Below are 12888 nucleotides of genomic sequence, written 5' to 3'. Positions count from 1 at the left end.
GCCATATTTTGAGGACTTGTGATTGGGTATGATAAGAATATGTATGTTCTGTGCTCTTGTGGTTTTTTGTGGTGTAAAGAGAGATTACAGAAACGTTCTTTAACATAAGGAGGAGAATTGACATTTAAAGTTCATTGCAGTAACGTTAGACAGTGAAGGTTACGTCTGTCTTGTAGACGGAGCCAGCCGAGTTTGGCATAGGCCGATGTCGCGTGGTCTGTGTATTTAAGGTTGCAGATGAACCTCACGCATGCGTTTTGCGTGTGCTGTAACTTCTGTAGCGATTTATCAGTGCAGTTGTAAGTTATATCACAGGGATCAATCAAGTATTGGTATATCTAGTGTTACAACTAAACTCTTATTGAGCTTAAAGGTAAATGTAAATTTGAACTTGCTGAGGGTATGCAATGACACAAATACTGACCTGCGCATTGATGCCTGACCAATAACAGTGAAGTCTAAAAAATGATATGGGCTGCAGAAATGAAATTTCTGAGAAATATGTTACAGAAAAAAGTTAATGCCACATTATGATATATAGAAGAAAAGGTAATGATAATGTGGAGAGAAATGGCTTAAGGTGGTTTGGACATGTTAAAGAATGAATGAGGAGAGAATGCAAGATGGAATGGAAAGAGAGGCCAAAGAAGACCCATATTACAGATGAGTGAACTTCATTAAGAGCAGTTTAAGACAATGAGACCTGGAATAGAACACAGTGAAGGATGATGAGTGGTGACAAAATAGAGTAAAATGGAGAGAAAACCTATGCCCTAACATGGTTGCATCTGGATTAGAAAGAGGTCATCATTATCATCTTCATCATTCGATTGTTTACAGGATTCGTGTGCCAGGAGAAACAGTACAGCATACCATTTATATTTCCAAACTTCCAAACAATCTAGTGGCTCTTTTTTTAAGGCTTCATAGTGAAAAATTTTGTTTCAGGTTTTCTGAGTGTCTGTAAAATTCTCAACTTCGATGTTGACTTTTATGTCCAAAATAAAGATTTACTGGATGGTTTTATGGTTTTAAAGTTTTATATTGAATTTGTCTCTTTGTTAATCTTCCTAAACAACTGTGGAGTATTTCATCTCTCGCTTACTATAAATAAAATCTTGTTACAAATAACTTCCTTGTTCATTCAATGTCCAACCTCAGGAACTTGCTTGTTAAATTTTTATTTCTGTTTGGGGAATTCAGATGTATGTTTTCTTTGGAAGAACTATTTTCTTTGTTATTTTCACCTTAGTGCAGGCTTTAAATCATGAGTTGTTAATGTTTTTCTTCAGGCCACTTTAACCCCTCAAGTTTCGAAAGATATTGTGCGGGCAAGTGATGCTGTGGAGGATGTCAAGGTGGAGACATCTGAAATATTTTCCAAATTCAAATTTTTTGAAACTTACAAGGAACCTGAAAGGGAAAAGAAGCAATTCCGCATAACTCCTCCAAGAGAAGGCCAAGTTAAGGTTGGTTGAATGTTAATTTTTCCTGTGAGTGTCTCACCCCCCCCCCCTCCATCGCTCGCTGTGTGTGTATGTGTGTGTGCACGCGCGCGCATGTATGCGTGTGTGCATGTGTGTGGACACAGGATGTCCTACCTGCAACAGTTGCTGCGTATCTACAGTATGTTTGAAGGCTTCGGCTGTTTGATATGGCAGAGTTCTTATCGCCCACCTCTTCTCTTAGTTCCACAGGATGCTGACATGAATTTCTGCCCAGGTGAACTGCAGTTTTCATGTGCGATTGCTGCCCAATTTTGCTTATCTTGGAGCATGACCAGTAACATACTAACTTCTTCGTGAGTTGTTAATTAGCCACCACTGTATACAGATTGTCGATTGGTGGCTTTCATCAAAGTGAGACACAGGTTTTCAAAGTTATATGCTGGGCTTACCCTGCTCCCAAATGTTTGGAAGATATAACACTGTTTCTATGACTTACAGAACGACCTCTGTATTTTTGTGGAGGAGAAATATTTCAATGTGGATAAAAATTATTCCTCTTAGCCTTATTGTTGCATGAGGCATCGCTATCAGGTTGTTTCCCCTCCTTTCACTAGAACAACCTCTAGGTCAGTTGTACACCAAATTGAAGACTATGTGATGGCAAACCTGATAGAATGTATATGAGAGATATCAGTTTTATGGAACATATTGTAGGCCCTAAAGATTGATAACGATGAAAATAATGTAATAGTGCCTGACTTAATTGCTTGCAGTACATACTTTATTCAACAAGATTGAAACAATAATGTGTAAGTGGGGACAATATTTTCCATCTTGCATCCTTCAAAAAAAAAGTGATAATAACACATACTTGTTGTGCATCAGCAATCAGAGGTCTTGTACTAAAAGAATTGTTGTCAAGCCATATTTTCCTTTTTTTGCTAAGCCAGAGTTCTAAGTAAATTAGACTTGTATTACTCATCACATTGTGTCCATTTGCCTTGGGTAGATAAAATTAGTGAAAACATATTTACAGGGAAAATAAAACTAACATGCAAGGTGTGAGCTTCTTGACATTGTTGACAACTTCTACCTATGCTGCCAACAGTGTATGTTAGTTTCTTGATGAAAAGTCATGTCACTGTCATTTGAATGCCATGTGAAAGTGAAGGTTTCTTGACTATGTTCATGATATCAACCAATGCATAAAACTGCAAACTTACTTATTATAAAAACAACACTAGCCACATAATATCCACGGAGACCTGATAGGAAATGGCCATTTATAAATTAGAGGAGTGGTCCGCAAAGTGGGAGGCCCGGAGAATAATCTAGGGGGGTCACGTCTAGGATCGGAAGCTCATATGGCGATACAACTGTAATCGTTTTTGAACAGCTATTGCTGTCCTCAGATTCTCAGTACAATTAGCCAGACAAGAAACTCTCCCACTCTTATTCAGAACTAATATATTTTCATGGAAACACATTCCTCTACTTAGAATTTCACAAGTGCTGGCCAGAAATGCTGACAGTTAGACCGTGCCAGCATGAGTTTGGAGATTAGGTGCTGTCATACACCTTTGTCTACCGCAATTACCCCAGCGCCCTTTCAGATCCTAACTGAACACCCGTGGCGCCAACTTCCACCCATCATAGCTTAACGACAATAAGCCACTTGAGTTTTACTGCCACCACCACGCTACGCTACGAGAATAGATTATTCTTTCTCAGTCTGAAACTCGTCAGTCAGTGTGAGTGAACATTACACTGGTTTGTACAGATGGATTTCTACACATTCTGAACAGGGGTAGTTAACACTTTTTAGTGATAAATGTATCGTCGTCATTGTAGGCAACTGACTGATTCACAGTGGTAAAGAGCGAACCAATGAAAGTGTTTTGTTGTGTGCCTCTTCTCCCACAAAATTACAGAATAAAAGTTGTATGTTCACCTTTCACATCCACTTCAGCTCTCGCCGGTAAGGTTAATTATTCGACTAATCAAAAGTGCTGAAATATCAAGACTATTATCTTAAACTAATTTCACTAACATTCTTGTAAATAACTAGGAATGGCCATGGTGTGTTCTTTGCTTGGATATTTTAGCCAATGATAGTTTGAAATTTGTAAACCTTAAAACATTACCAAAGTATCCATACCATGAGAGTGAACCTATCAACTATTTTAAGCGTTATGAGTAAATTTCAGATTCCTAATAAAGCATGCTACAGTTCCTAAGAGCTCCTTAGAGGTTTTATTTTTTACAACTTGCTTTACATCATACCGACACAGATAGGTCATATGGCGATGGTGGGATAAGAAAGGGCTGGGAGTGGGATAGAAGTGGCCATGGCCTTAATTAAGGTATAGCTCCAGCATTAGCTTGGTGTGAATATGGGAAACCACAGAAAACCATCTTCAGGGCTCCTGACAATGGAGCTTGAACCCACTATCTCCTGAATGCAAGATCACAGCTTCGCACCCCTAACCGCACGGCCAACTCGCTCAGTCTTTAATGATTTTAACTAACATAATTTGCTGTCACAAGCCATTTATTATTATTATTATTATTATTATGATTATTATGATTATTATGATTATTATTATTATTATTATATTGAATATATATGTATGTATATATATATATATATAATAATAATATAAGAAGTTCTCATGAAATGGATTTTTGTGCAGTCTAATGAGTAGTGAGAAGGAAGGAAGGAGGGAGGGAAGAGTAATGTAGGGTGCAAGAAATTTTATTCTCTTGAAGGTGGGGGGGGGCGCAACATCAAAAGTTTGCGGAGGACTGCATTAGAGTGTACACCATAAATTTCAGATTAATGTAGCTAACTATGAGATAGTTAGTTTGGCACTTGCCATGTATGCCCAAGGATGTACTGTTTTATTACTCGGGGAAACTCTGGGTTTTCAAGTTACACAAATTTTATTGTTTCAGATGAACTCCAGGCTTTCAAGTTTCATAAAATTCTATTTTTACTACTAAATCAAGGAAAATGGTAATCCATGGAATGGAGTTTTCTCTGTTTTTGTAGTTGTAATTCTGTACATTGAAGGCTTATTCTCTTTGATTCCTCTAGGAAGGTTCCCCTGAAAATACAATTTACCGTGATCCTTCAGTCGTTAGAAGTGAGGACAAAGTTGAAGAGGAGATTGTTAAAGCAAAGACTGCCAGCAAGATGCTTTCTATCTTTAGACAGATGGAAGAGAATGCTACTAAAGAAGAATTGCCAGAAGGTATTTATCTTGTTCATTTGTAAACTTTACGACCTTTATCTGTTGAAGTTGTTTGAAATAAAGTGATGATACCATCTGAAGTTTTGTCATATCTTATATTTAGAGGTATGAAATTGTAGTAGAAATTATATTGAAAACAGCATTTTATGGCATGAATTATTTGATAGCTATAACCTGGTTTACCATTTTCTTAACACATTGGAGACAGCCATATTTGAATATACTACCCTCCAGAAATCGCAGGGTTTTTAATGGTTTTTGAAATTTTTTCAATGCTGGGGTAAGCCATGATTGTAACAACTTTTGGAATATTTAGAAAGATGACGCTTTCTTCTACACAAAAATGAGTTTTAATTATCATTATAGTGCAGCAATTTTTTAAGTATAAATTTATGAAAATGAAAGTTTTACAAACGAAAAAAATCTGACACAGCTATGTATGCCAGTTCAGTTAATATTTCAAAATCTGGCTAATATTGTGGACACTTCTACTGAAACACATTAATACAGATTCTAACCTAATTGGTCAATTTCCCACTGTTCGTTGTTTGACGACTGGGTTGCATTGAGTTGCTGCAGATTGTCACCTGTACACGGGAAGCACCCTCATTCTTAGGAAGCGGTATAAGACAGTATTACGGAACCCACTTCAGGAAGCGGTGTAAAACTATATTACACTTCACACAAATCTGAAATTAGCTCATTAAATACATTTATTTGCCTGAAGTGCCAGAATCATCATGTTTACTTAGTGTGTAATTGTTATCCTGATCCTCATTTTCAGAACTCGTGTCTTCCATAAGAACATTCATTATGGATTCGTTGTCAAAATTTTGTACACTTAAATTAGACATGCTAAATATTCACAAGAATTACACAAAGAAGCCTGCCTGTCGAGCACACACTCTTCCTGTCCGCATGTACTGTACGTACCTTTCTGCCCATTTCACATCTGAGAGGCAACAATGTCGCAGCCTCAGATTATGTAGGAATGTGGCTGTGTTATCAATGTCTTGAAAGACGAGCTCTCAACTTATGATCATAACTAGTACATTTTATGCTTGCAGAAGCATTGAGCAGTATCCTAGTGAAGTCACAGCCTGCTGAAACAGCACCTTTATTTTTTTAGCTACAATGAAAACTTGCCCGTGGATTCTCCGAGCTCCATAAGCAGCAATGAAATGGCACACCCGTAGTTTCTACGAGCGAGGTCTCCAATGTGTTAAAATAATGGGCCTATACACATGCAGACATACATCTTCAATGGCTTTGCTGCACGTTGATTCAGTCTCACTTACTATACTACCATCCTGAGAGAATACACATTCTAAATACTTGAAATGACCTACCTGTTCCACTTTTGTATTTCCAGCCATTCAGTTCTCTTCGGTTTCTGCCTTTACTGACATCACTTTAGTTTTTGAAATGCTAATTTTCATATCATACTCGCTGCACTCAGGTCAGGTCAGGATCATCCTGGTACCGTATGTGACAGTAGATGGAACTACCTGCAACTGTCTGGCCGAGGGTCAACCGGCCATTACCAAACATGACTCCCAAACGGGGGATCAATTGCTGCGAGTGGAGGAACCCTCCCTTTCGACACCAGGTGAGGTCTTTGTGAAGGAAATGACACTTTAATTCACCAGAAAGGAGAACATGGTCAGCGGCTTAAATGGCAGAAGAGGTTCCGAGTCCCAATGGCATATAAAACTGAAGAACTTTCTCCTGTTAGCAACGTCTGTACTTCAGTAAAGCGATTACAAAAGGCATCTGAACTCCTCAGGAGCAGCCTAAAGTTACACGTGGCAGTAGGTATAAAATGCCTCCGGGAGCAGCGACCCCACCATAATAAAAGCCTGTATATGATATGGTACTTCTGAACTTGCCTCTGAAAAGTTGCGGCGTACCTGTGCTGCAAGCGACACTCAGTTCCTTGGGCACTGGGGGAAATGTTCAAAATGGCAACTAGTAACTGGCATCATGAAAGTGGGCATAATCAACCTTATGACCCTGATAGGAAATGCAGAATAAGTAGTAGATTTTATGGAGAAATAGGGTATAGAAATGAGGGGTTGAGCAAAGTTAAATGGAAGGGGAAAAGAAAGGAGAGAATGAGGAAAGGATATACACTATACTGGAGTGGTAGCAGAGAGGCAAAATAATGGAATGAGCCTGATAATTTCAAAACAGCTGGAAGAGTATGTGGATATGATAGAATACACATCAGTGACAGGATAATGAAACTTAGACTGAGAATGAGGAATGAAGTTAAGGACTTCATACGAGTGTATGCACCACAGACAGGGAGCAAAGAGGAGGATATTGAGGAATTCCTGGAGAAATTAGAAAAGGAGATAACTGATGTGGAAATGATTATCATGGGAGACATAAATGCACAGGTGGGAAACAAAAGACAAGGAAGGGGAGAAGTAATTCGAGCATACTGACATGTGAAAAAGAATGGAGGATAGAGAAACTAGTTGAGTTTTGTGAGAGGAATGAACTGATCATGGGCAACACATGGTTTCAGAAGAAAATTGCAAGATATGGCTGGGGTAACAGAAGAATAAAATCAATAATTGATTACTTTTTGGTGGAAAAGACAAATCACATACAGTTGATTGATGTGACTGCTTTACCAGGAGAAGGATTTGATGGAGATCATAGAGTTGTGATAGCAAAAATGAGAGCGGGGTAAATAGAGAAATTAAATTGTAAAATGAAAGTGTGGTAATTAAAGGATAAGAATGTATAGGAAGAATTTCTGGAGAGAGTGAAACAACAAATTCCAATTACTGAAGTAGGAAATGTGGAAGATGAATGGTCCAACTTCAAAAGGGCATTTGTACATGGGACATAGTGCCTGTGGTAGAACATCAATGAGAGTGGAAGGAAAAGACACTGTAGTGGAATGAGAAGGTGAGAGAAGCAGTAAAAGAAAAGAAAAAAGCATGGCAAAAATGGAATAGAGATAAAAAAGAAGGCAAAAGGAAGTATCTTGATAATAAACAGAATTTAAGAAATTGGTAAGAGAAGAAAAGAGCAAAAGTAGGGAAGAATTTACACAAAAGATGGAAACAGATGAAGCTGGCAGTAAAAGAATGCTGTATGGAATTATATGAAGCAATAGAAAAACGGCATAAGATGGGGAAGGGTACAGGAAACCACTCCATTAAAGACCTGAATGGGTATCTCAAGCATCGGCTGGTTGAGAACCGTGGGGGGGTGCACCCATGTCGAGTAAGTGTACCTGCTAAAACTCAAGAAATATTTGGCTGACGGATCACCTGCTGTACATTATAACCAGCAAATCCTGTTCTAATAGAACGGGTGAGGACGAGTACCTGGCACCTTAAAACTGGGACTACTCGGCTAAGGTATGGCAACCCTGACAGAAAAGTCTCTGGCCCTCCAGGTTGGGGGTTGCACATAGGGTTAACGGCTCTATTGCCTAAAAAAAAAAAAAAGTTGCTATGAATATTTCACATTTGTCTCTGATGAATAAGAATGGATATCAAAATACGATGACTGTGCAATGGAAATCAGCTTTACGAATAGGAACTTGGAATGTAAGAACCCTGTATAAAACTGGATCCTTCAAAATCCTCAGTCAACAGCTGGAGAAGTACAGAGCGGGAATTGCTGCAATTCAAGAGCCTAGATTATTAGGTAATTGTATACAGGACATGGAGAAGTATACGCATTTTAAGAGTGGTAAAGAAACTGGACCCCATGAATTTGGTATTGCATTTTGTGTCCAAAATTCACTAGTATCGTCAGTGCTGTCCTTGGAACATGTGAATGAAATACTATGCTATTTGAAGGTACATTCTAAATGGTTTAACATATCACTGGTGAACTGCCATGCCCCCACAAACGACAAGGATGATCACATTAAAGATTCCTTTTATGAAGCTTTGTTAGAACTGTGGAGTAAATTACCCAAACATGATGTGAAAATGATTTTGGATGGTTTCAATGCAAAAGTTGGAAAGGAAGAAATTTTTGTGCCAACAGAAGGAAGTGAAAGTCTACATGGCGAGTGATAATGCCATTAGACTAATCAATTTCACTACATCCACAAACATGAATGTGCGGAGTACCACTTTCCCACATAAACAAATACATAAGGAAACATGGTATTCGTGTGGTGGTAAGATTGCCAATCAGATAGATCATTTACTAATTGATAGCAGGCATAGAAGCTCCATAAATGATATCAGAGCTCAGAGAGGAGCTGAGATAAGATCTGATCACAATATGATAATTGCTTCTGTCAAAATTAAATTGAAAACCTCTTTTAAGTCACAGACTGAGGAAAGATGCAAAGTTTACACTGAGAAACTGAAGCAGGAGGACAAAGATTAAAGTATAATTTGGAAATTGTAAACAGATTTGATATTCTGGGAGAAGATCCTACAGAAGACATTGATGATACAAATGACGAAGTTTGTGAACGAATGTGGAATAACGCAAAACAAATCATGGCAACAGTAGCAATGAAAGTAATACCTAAAGGTGTTGGTAAGAAAAAGAAACGGTTCAATGAGGCATGTCAAGATGCAAGTGGCATTATGGCATAATAAGTGGCTGCAATCTAATAAGAATGTAGATGTTGAGAAACTATATAGAGGGAAACAGAAAGAATGTAGTAAATTAATTCAAAGAAAGAAAAAAGTCTACCTGAGACAACAAATAGAATCAATTCAAGATGTCTACAGAAACAGGAACATCCACAAGATGTAAGGAACTCTCAACACAATTAAAAAAAGGATTTCAACCAAGATTGAGTTTTATAATAGATAGGTCTGGAAATTTAATTGCTAATCAGGACAAATTATTAAATTACTGTAAGCAGTACTTCGATTCCTTGCTGAATTGTGATGATCCAGAAACCTGTATTGATAAACAGTCTAGTTCCCCATCAGAAGAACAAATACCAGAGCCATCATATCAAGAGGTATTACAAAGTATTATACGTTTAAAAAACAATAAAGCTTCAGGTAGTGACAACATATCACTGGTGAACTGCCATGCCCCCACCAACGACAAGGATTATTAAAGCTTATTAAATTTGGTGGAGAAAGATTACATATATAAGATCTTTCTAAGGATATGGCACGATGAAGTTATTCCAAAAGAATGGCAGGAATCACTTATTGTCCCAATTCATAAAGGAGGGGATAAGGAAGAACTTCAAAATTATCATGGCAAATCTCTTGTAAACACGGCCTACAAAATTCTGTCTTTTATTCCTTTACAGCGTTTAAAACCATTTGCTGAAAATGTTATTGGGGACTATCAGAGCAGTTTCAGTAGTAACAGATCCACTACAGACAATATATTTGCACTGAAGACTATTAGTGATAAGGTGTGGGAACACAAGGAGTCAGTTCATTATCTCTTTATAGATTTCTTCAAGGCATATGGTTCAATCCATAGAGAAGGGCTGTGAAACATCATGATGGAGTTTGACTTTCCCATAAAAATAATTAACATGTGCAAACTATGTATAGATGGTAATGTTAGCTGTGTTTTGCTCAAGGGCAGAAAATAAGTTCCTTCCAGAATAAAACTGATCTGAGACCAGGGGATGCACTATCTCCTCTTCTATTCAACATTGCACTGGAGAAGATTATCAGGAAATTAGCTCTTGTACCTGCTGGCATTATATTGGGGAGACAACATAAAGTCTTTGCATATGCGGATGATGTTGTTCTTATTGGCTATGAATCAGAAATTAGGCAGTTATTTGTGGAACTAGAGGAATTGGCAGCAAAAATTGGCTTACGGGTAAGTGATAAAAAGACACATTACATGGTTCTACAGAGACCGAATCATGAGGAAGTTGACAGATTGCCTTTGAAGATTGGGAAATATATATTTAAAAGAGTAGAGGAGCTTAAATTCTTTGGTGTATTAATTGATGAGGAAAACTGAAGACAGCAGGAATACAAGCCAGAATTAAGAATGCAAATAAGGCGTTTTACTCTGCGAGTGCTATATTAGGCTCCAACTTTTTAACAAGGAATGCAAAAATGATTATCTATAATCATTCGACCAGTACTTCTGTATGGTTCTGAGACATGGAGAATAACAAAGAAAGAGCAGCAACAGTTGCAAGTCTTGGAGAATAAATTTTATAGAAAAATATTTGGCCCATGGTTCGATGCTATCTCTCAAGGCTGGCAGAAAAGATCTAATTGAGATTTACGCCCTCTCAACAACACACTATAATGGGTGTTTCCTCTCAACAACACACTATAATGGGTGTGATGGAATCCGACAGACTGTGCTGGGCTGAACATGTACTGAGGATGCAGGATAACAGAGCACCAGTAGATCTATACAAGGGATCTCTTAATGGGGAAAAGACATTCAGGAAGACCCCGAAGCACCTGGAAGAAGGAAATCAACAAGGTAAGCCGGACCCTCCAAATTGATAACTGGGAAGAGCAGGCTGAAGATCGAAAAGGATGGAAGAAGATTGCAAGATCGGCACTGGAACTTCACGCCCCTCAGAAGCCTACAGAGTGAGTGAGAGTAATAGAAAAGAAAGAGTTTATACAAAGGTGATGGAGGAAGGTGGACAGTTGATAACACAGCCAGAAGAAATACAGAGAAAATGGAAGGAGTACCGGTATTTTGATAAAATGCTGAATGTGAGAAATTGTGCAGAAGAGAATGTAGAAACACAGTGTGATGATTCAAAGTAGAATATCTCTAGTCGTTTAAGGTGTTCTGGTTTTTATGAACATGAGTATATATTATCATGGAAGCATCATGTTTGACCTTACATCACAAGGTCGTCATCAGCCATTACATTAACTATAAATTGGAAAGTTATTGAATAATGAACACTGAAACATAAAACATTTAAAATATTAGAGACACAAAATACTTTAAAATCTAGAGTGCTTGATGACAATTATAAAAATATCAAGACTAAAACCATTGTCTTCCCATTCTTTGCTTTGCTATATTCTAGTATAAATATCGTAAAATAGTCTAGTTGAAAGACACTGTCAATGAACATTGACACAACAAATCTAATTCTTGATGCATTCATCATTTTAGGAGTTATTATTTTTAGGATATAATATTAAATAATCTTGTTATACTGGCTGAGGAGGACATCTATAACCCTGGATCTGTGGATCAAAGTGTCCCAGGAAACGGGTTTGTGTGGTTGTCAATATGGATGTGCTCCACTTCCAAACTTTCAGTCAGTGTTGAGCTGCAAAGGGTTGACATTTTCGAAGACCCAGTCCTTGTCTGCCTTTAACCTTTTCACTGCCGAGTTTTGATGACCCACTGGGCCGGTTAATAAAATAAAAAAAAGAAGAATCACTTTTACAGATAAATTTTTACTGATACTATAAATGGAATGCATATCGTCCCCTTAGACCCGGAGCCCAGTACAGGCGTATCATAAGTCATGGGGATGAGTTGGAGATAATATTTTACAGCTTATTTTTATGGCCGAATGCCCTTCCTAATGCAAACCTCAGTTAAGAAGATAATGAATATGAAATGAATGATGGTGAATGAAACTGGGTAAGGAAGTGGAAGAAATTGGCTGTGGCTTATGAATAGGAACTGTCCTGGCATTTGCTTGGGAGTGCAAAAAAAAAAAAAAAAAAAAAAAAAAAAAAAAAAATCAGGACAGCTGACGGTGGTGTTCAGATCCACTCGCCTGCTGAATGCAGAGCTAGGCTCCATAGCCGTAGCATGTTAACACGCATGGCTACTCCGCTCAGTGATATTATTACTGAAATATAATAAAAATTGTTGATCCAAGAACTGGTATTATACAAATCATTAACATTTGGGGGAAAATAATTTATTTGAGGATGGGATGACAATTCTGCACGAGATTCATAATTACTGCTTTGTCTCTCACTTTCTTGTAGTGCAATATTGCCCACTATATGTTTTCCATCTTCATTATCAAAATATAACTCTCCAGAAGCACTATTAATAAGGAAACATTCTATTTCTTCGTCAACAAGAGATGAATGTATACTTCAAGGTGCCATGATGGCTACACATTAGTGGGAAAGATGTTCCACTCCAGCAAAGCTGAAATAACATCATACCACTTTCAAAAAACGCAAAATGGAGTGGTATATCTACACTACAGAACTTCTTTGAGTATTTCCACGGAATTTCAAAGCGTGACA

At 37.8% G+C, this 12888-nt stretch overlaps 1 protein-coding gene across 6 annotated transcripts in view; it reads left to right on the top strand.

Annotated features, from left to right (window-relative positions):
- LOC136863957 (glutamic acid-rich protein) overlaps nucleotides 1–12888 on the top strand; it is a 466965-nt gene that overhangs the window by 389134 nt on the left and 64943 nt on the right. For 5 of the 6 annotated variants that reach the window (XM_067140416.2, XM_067140414.2, XM_067140413.2 and 2 more), the window contains 2 exons: nucleotides 1293–1469; nucleotides 4546–4702. In XM_067140416.2, coding sequence (XP_066996517.1) covers nucleotides 1293–1469; nucleotides 4546–4702 — 334 coding nt within the window. The remainder of the gene's footprint in view (nucleotides 1–1292; nucleotides 1470–4545; nucleotides 4703–12888) is intronic. The other variant, XM_067140415.2, reaches the window with a different exon arrangement.

This window comes from Anabrus simplex, chromosome 2, assembly GCF_040414725.1.
Source record: "Anabrus simplex isolate iqAnaSimp1 chromosome 2, ASM4041472v1, whole genome shotgun sequence".
Lineage (NCBI taxonomy): Eukaryota > Metazoa > Arthropoda > Insecta > Orthoptera > Tettigoniidae > Anabrus > Anabrus simplex.
Note: the sequence above shows the minus strand (reverse complement) of the source record. Positions and strands in the feature narration are given on the sequence as shown.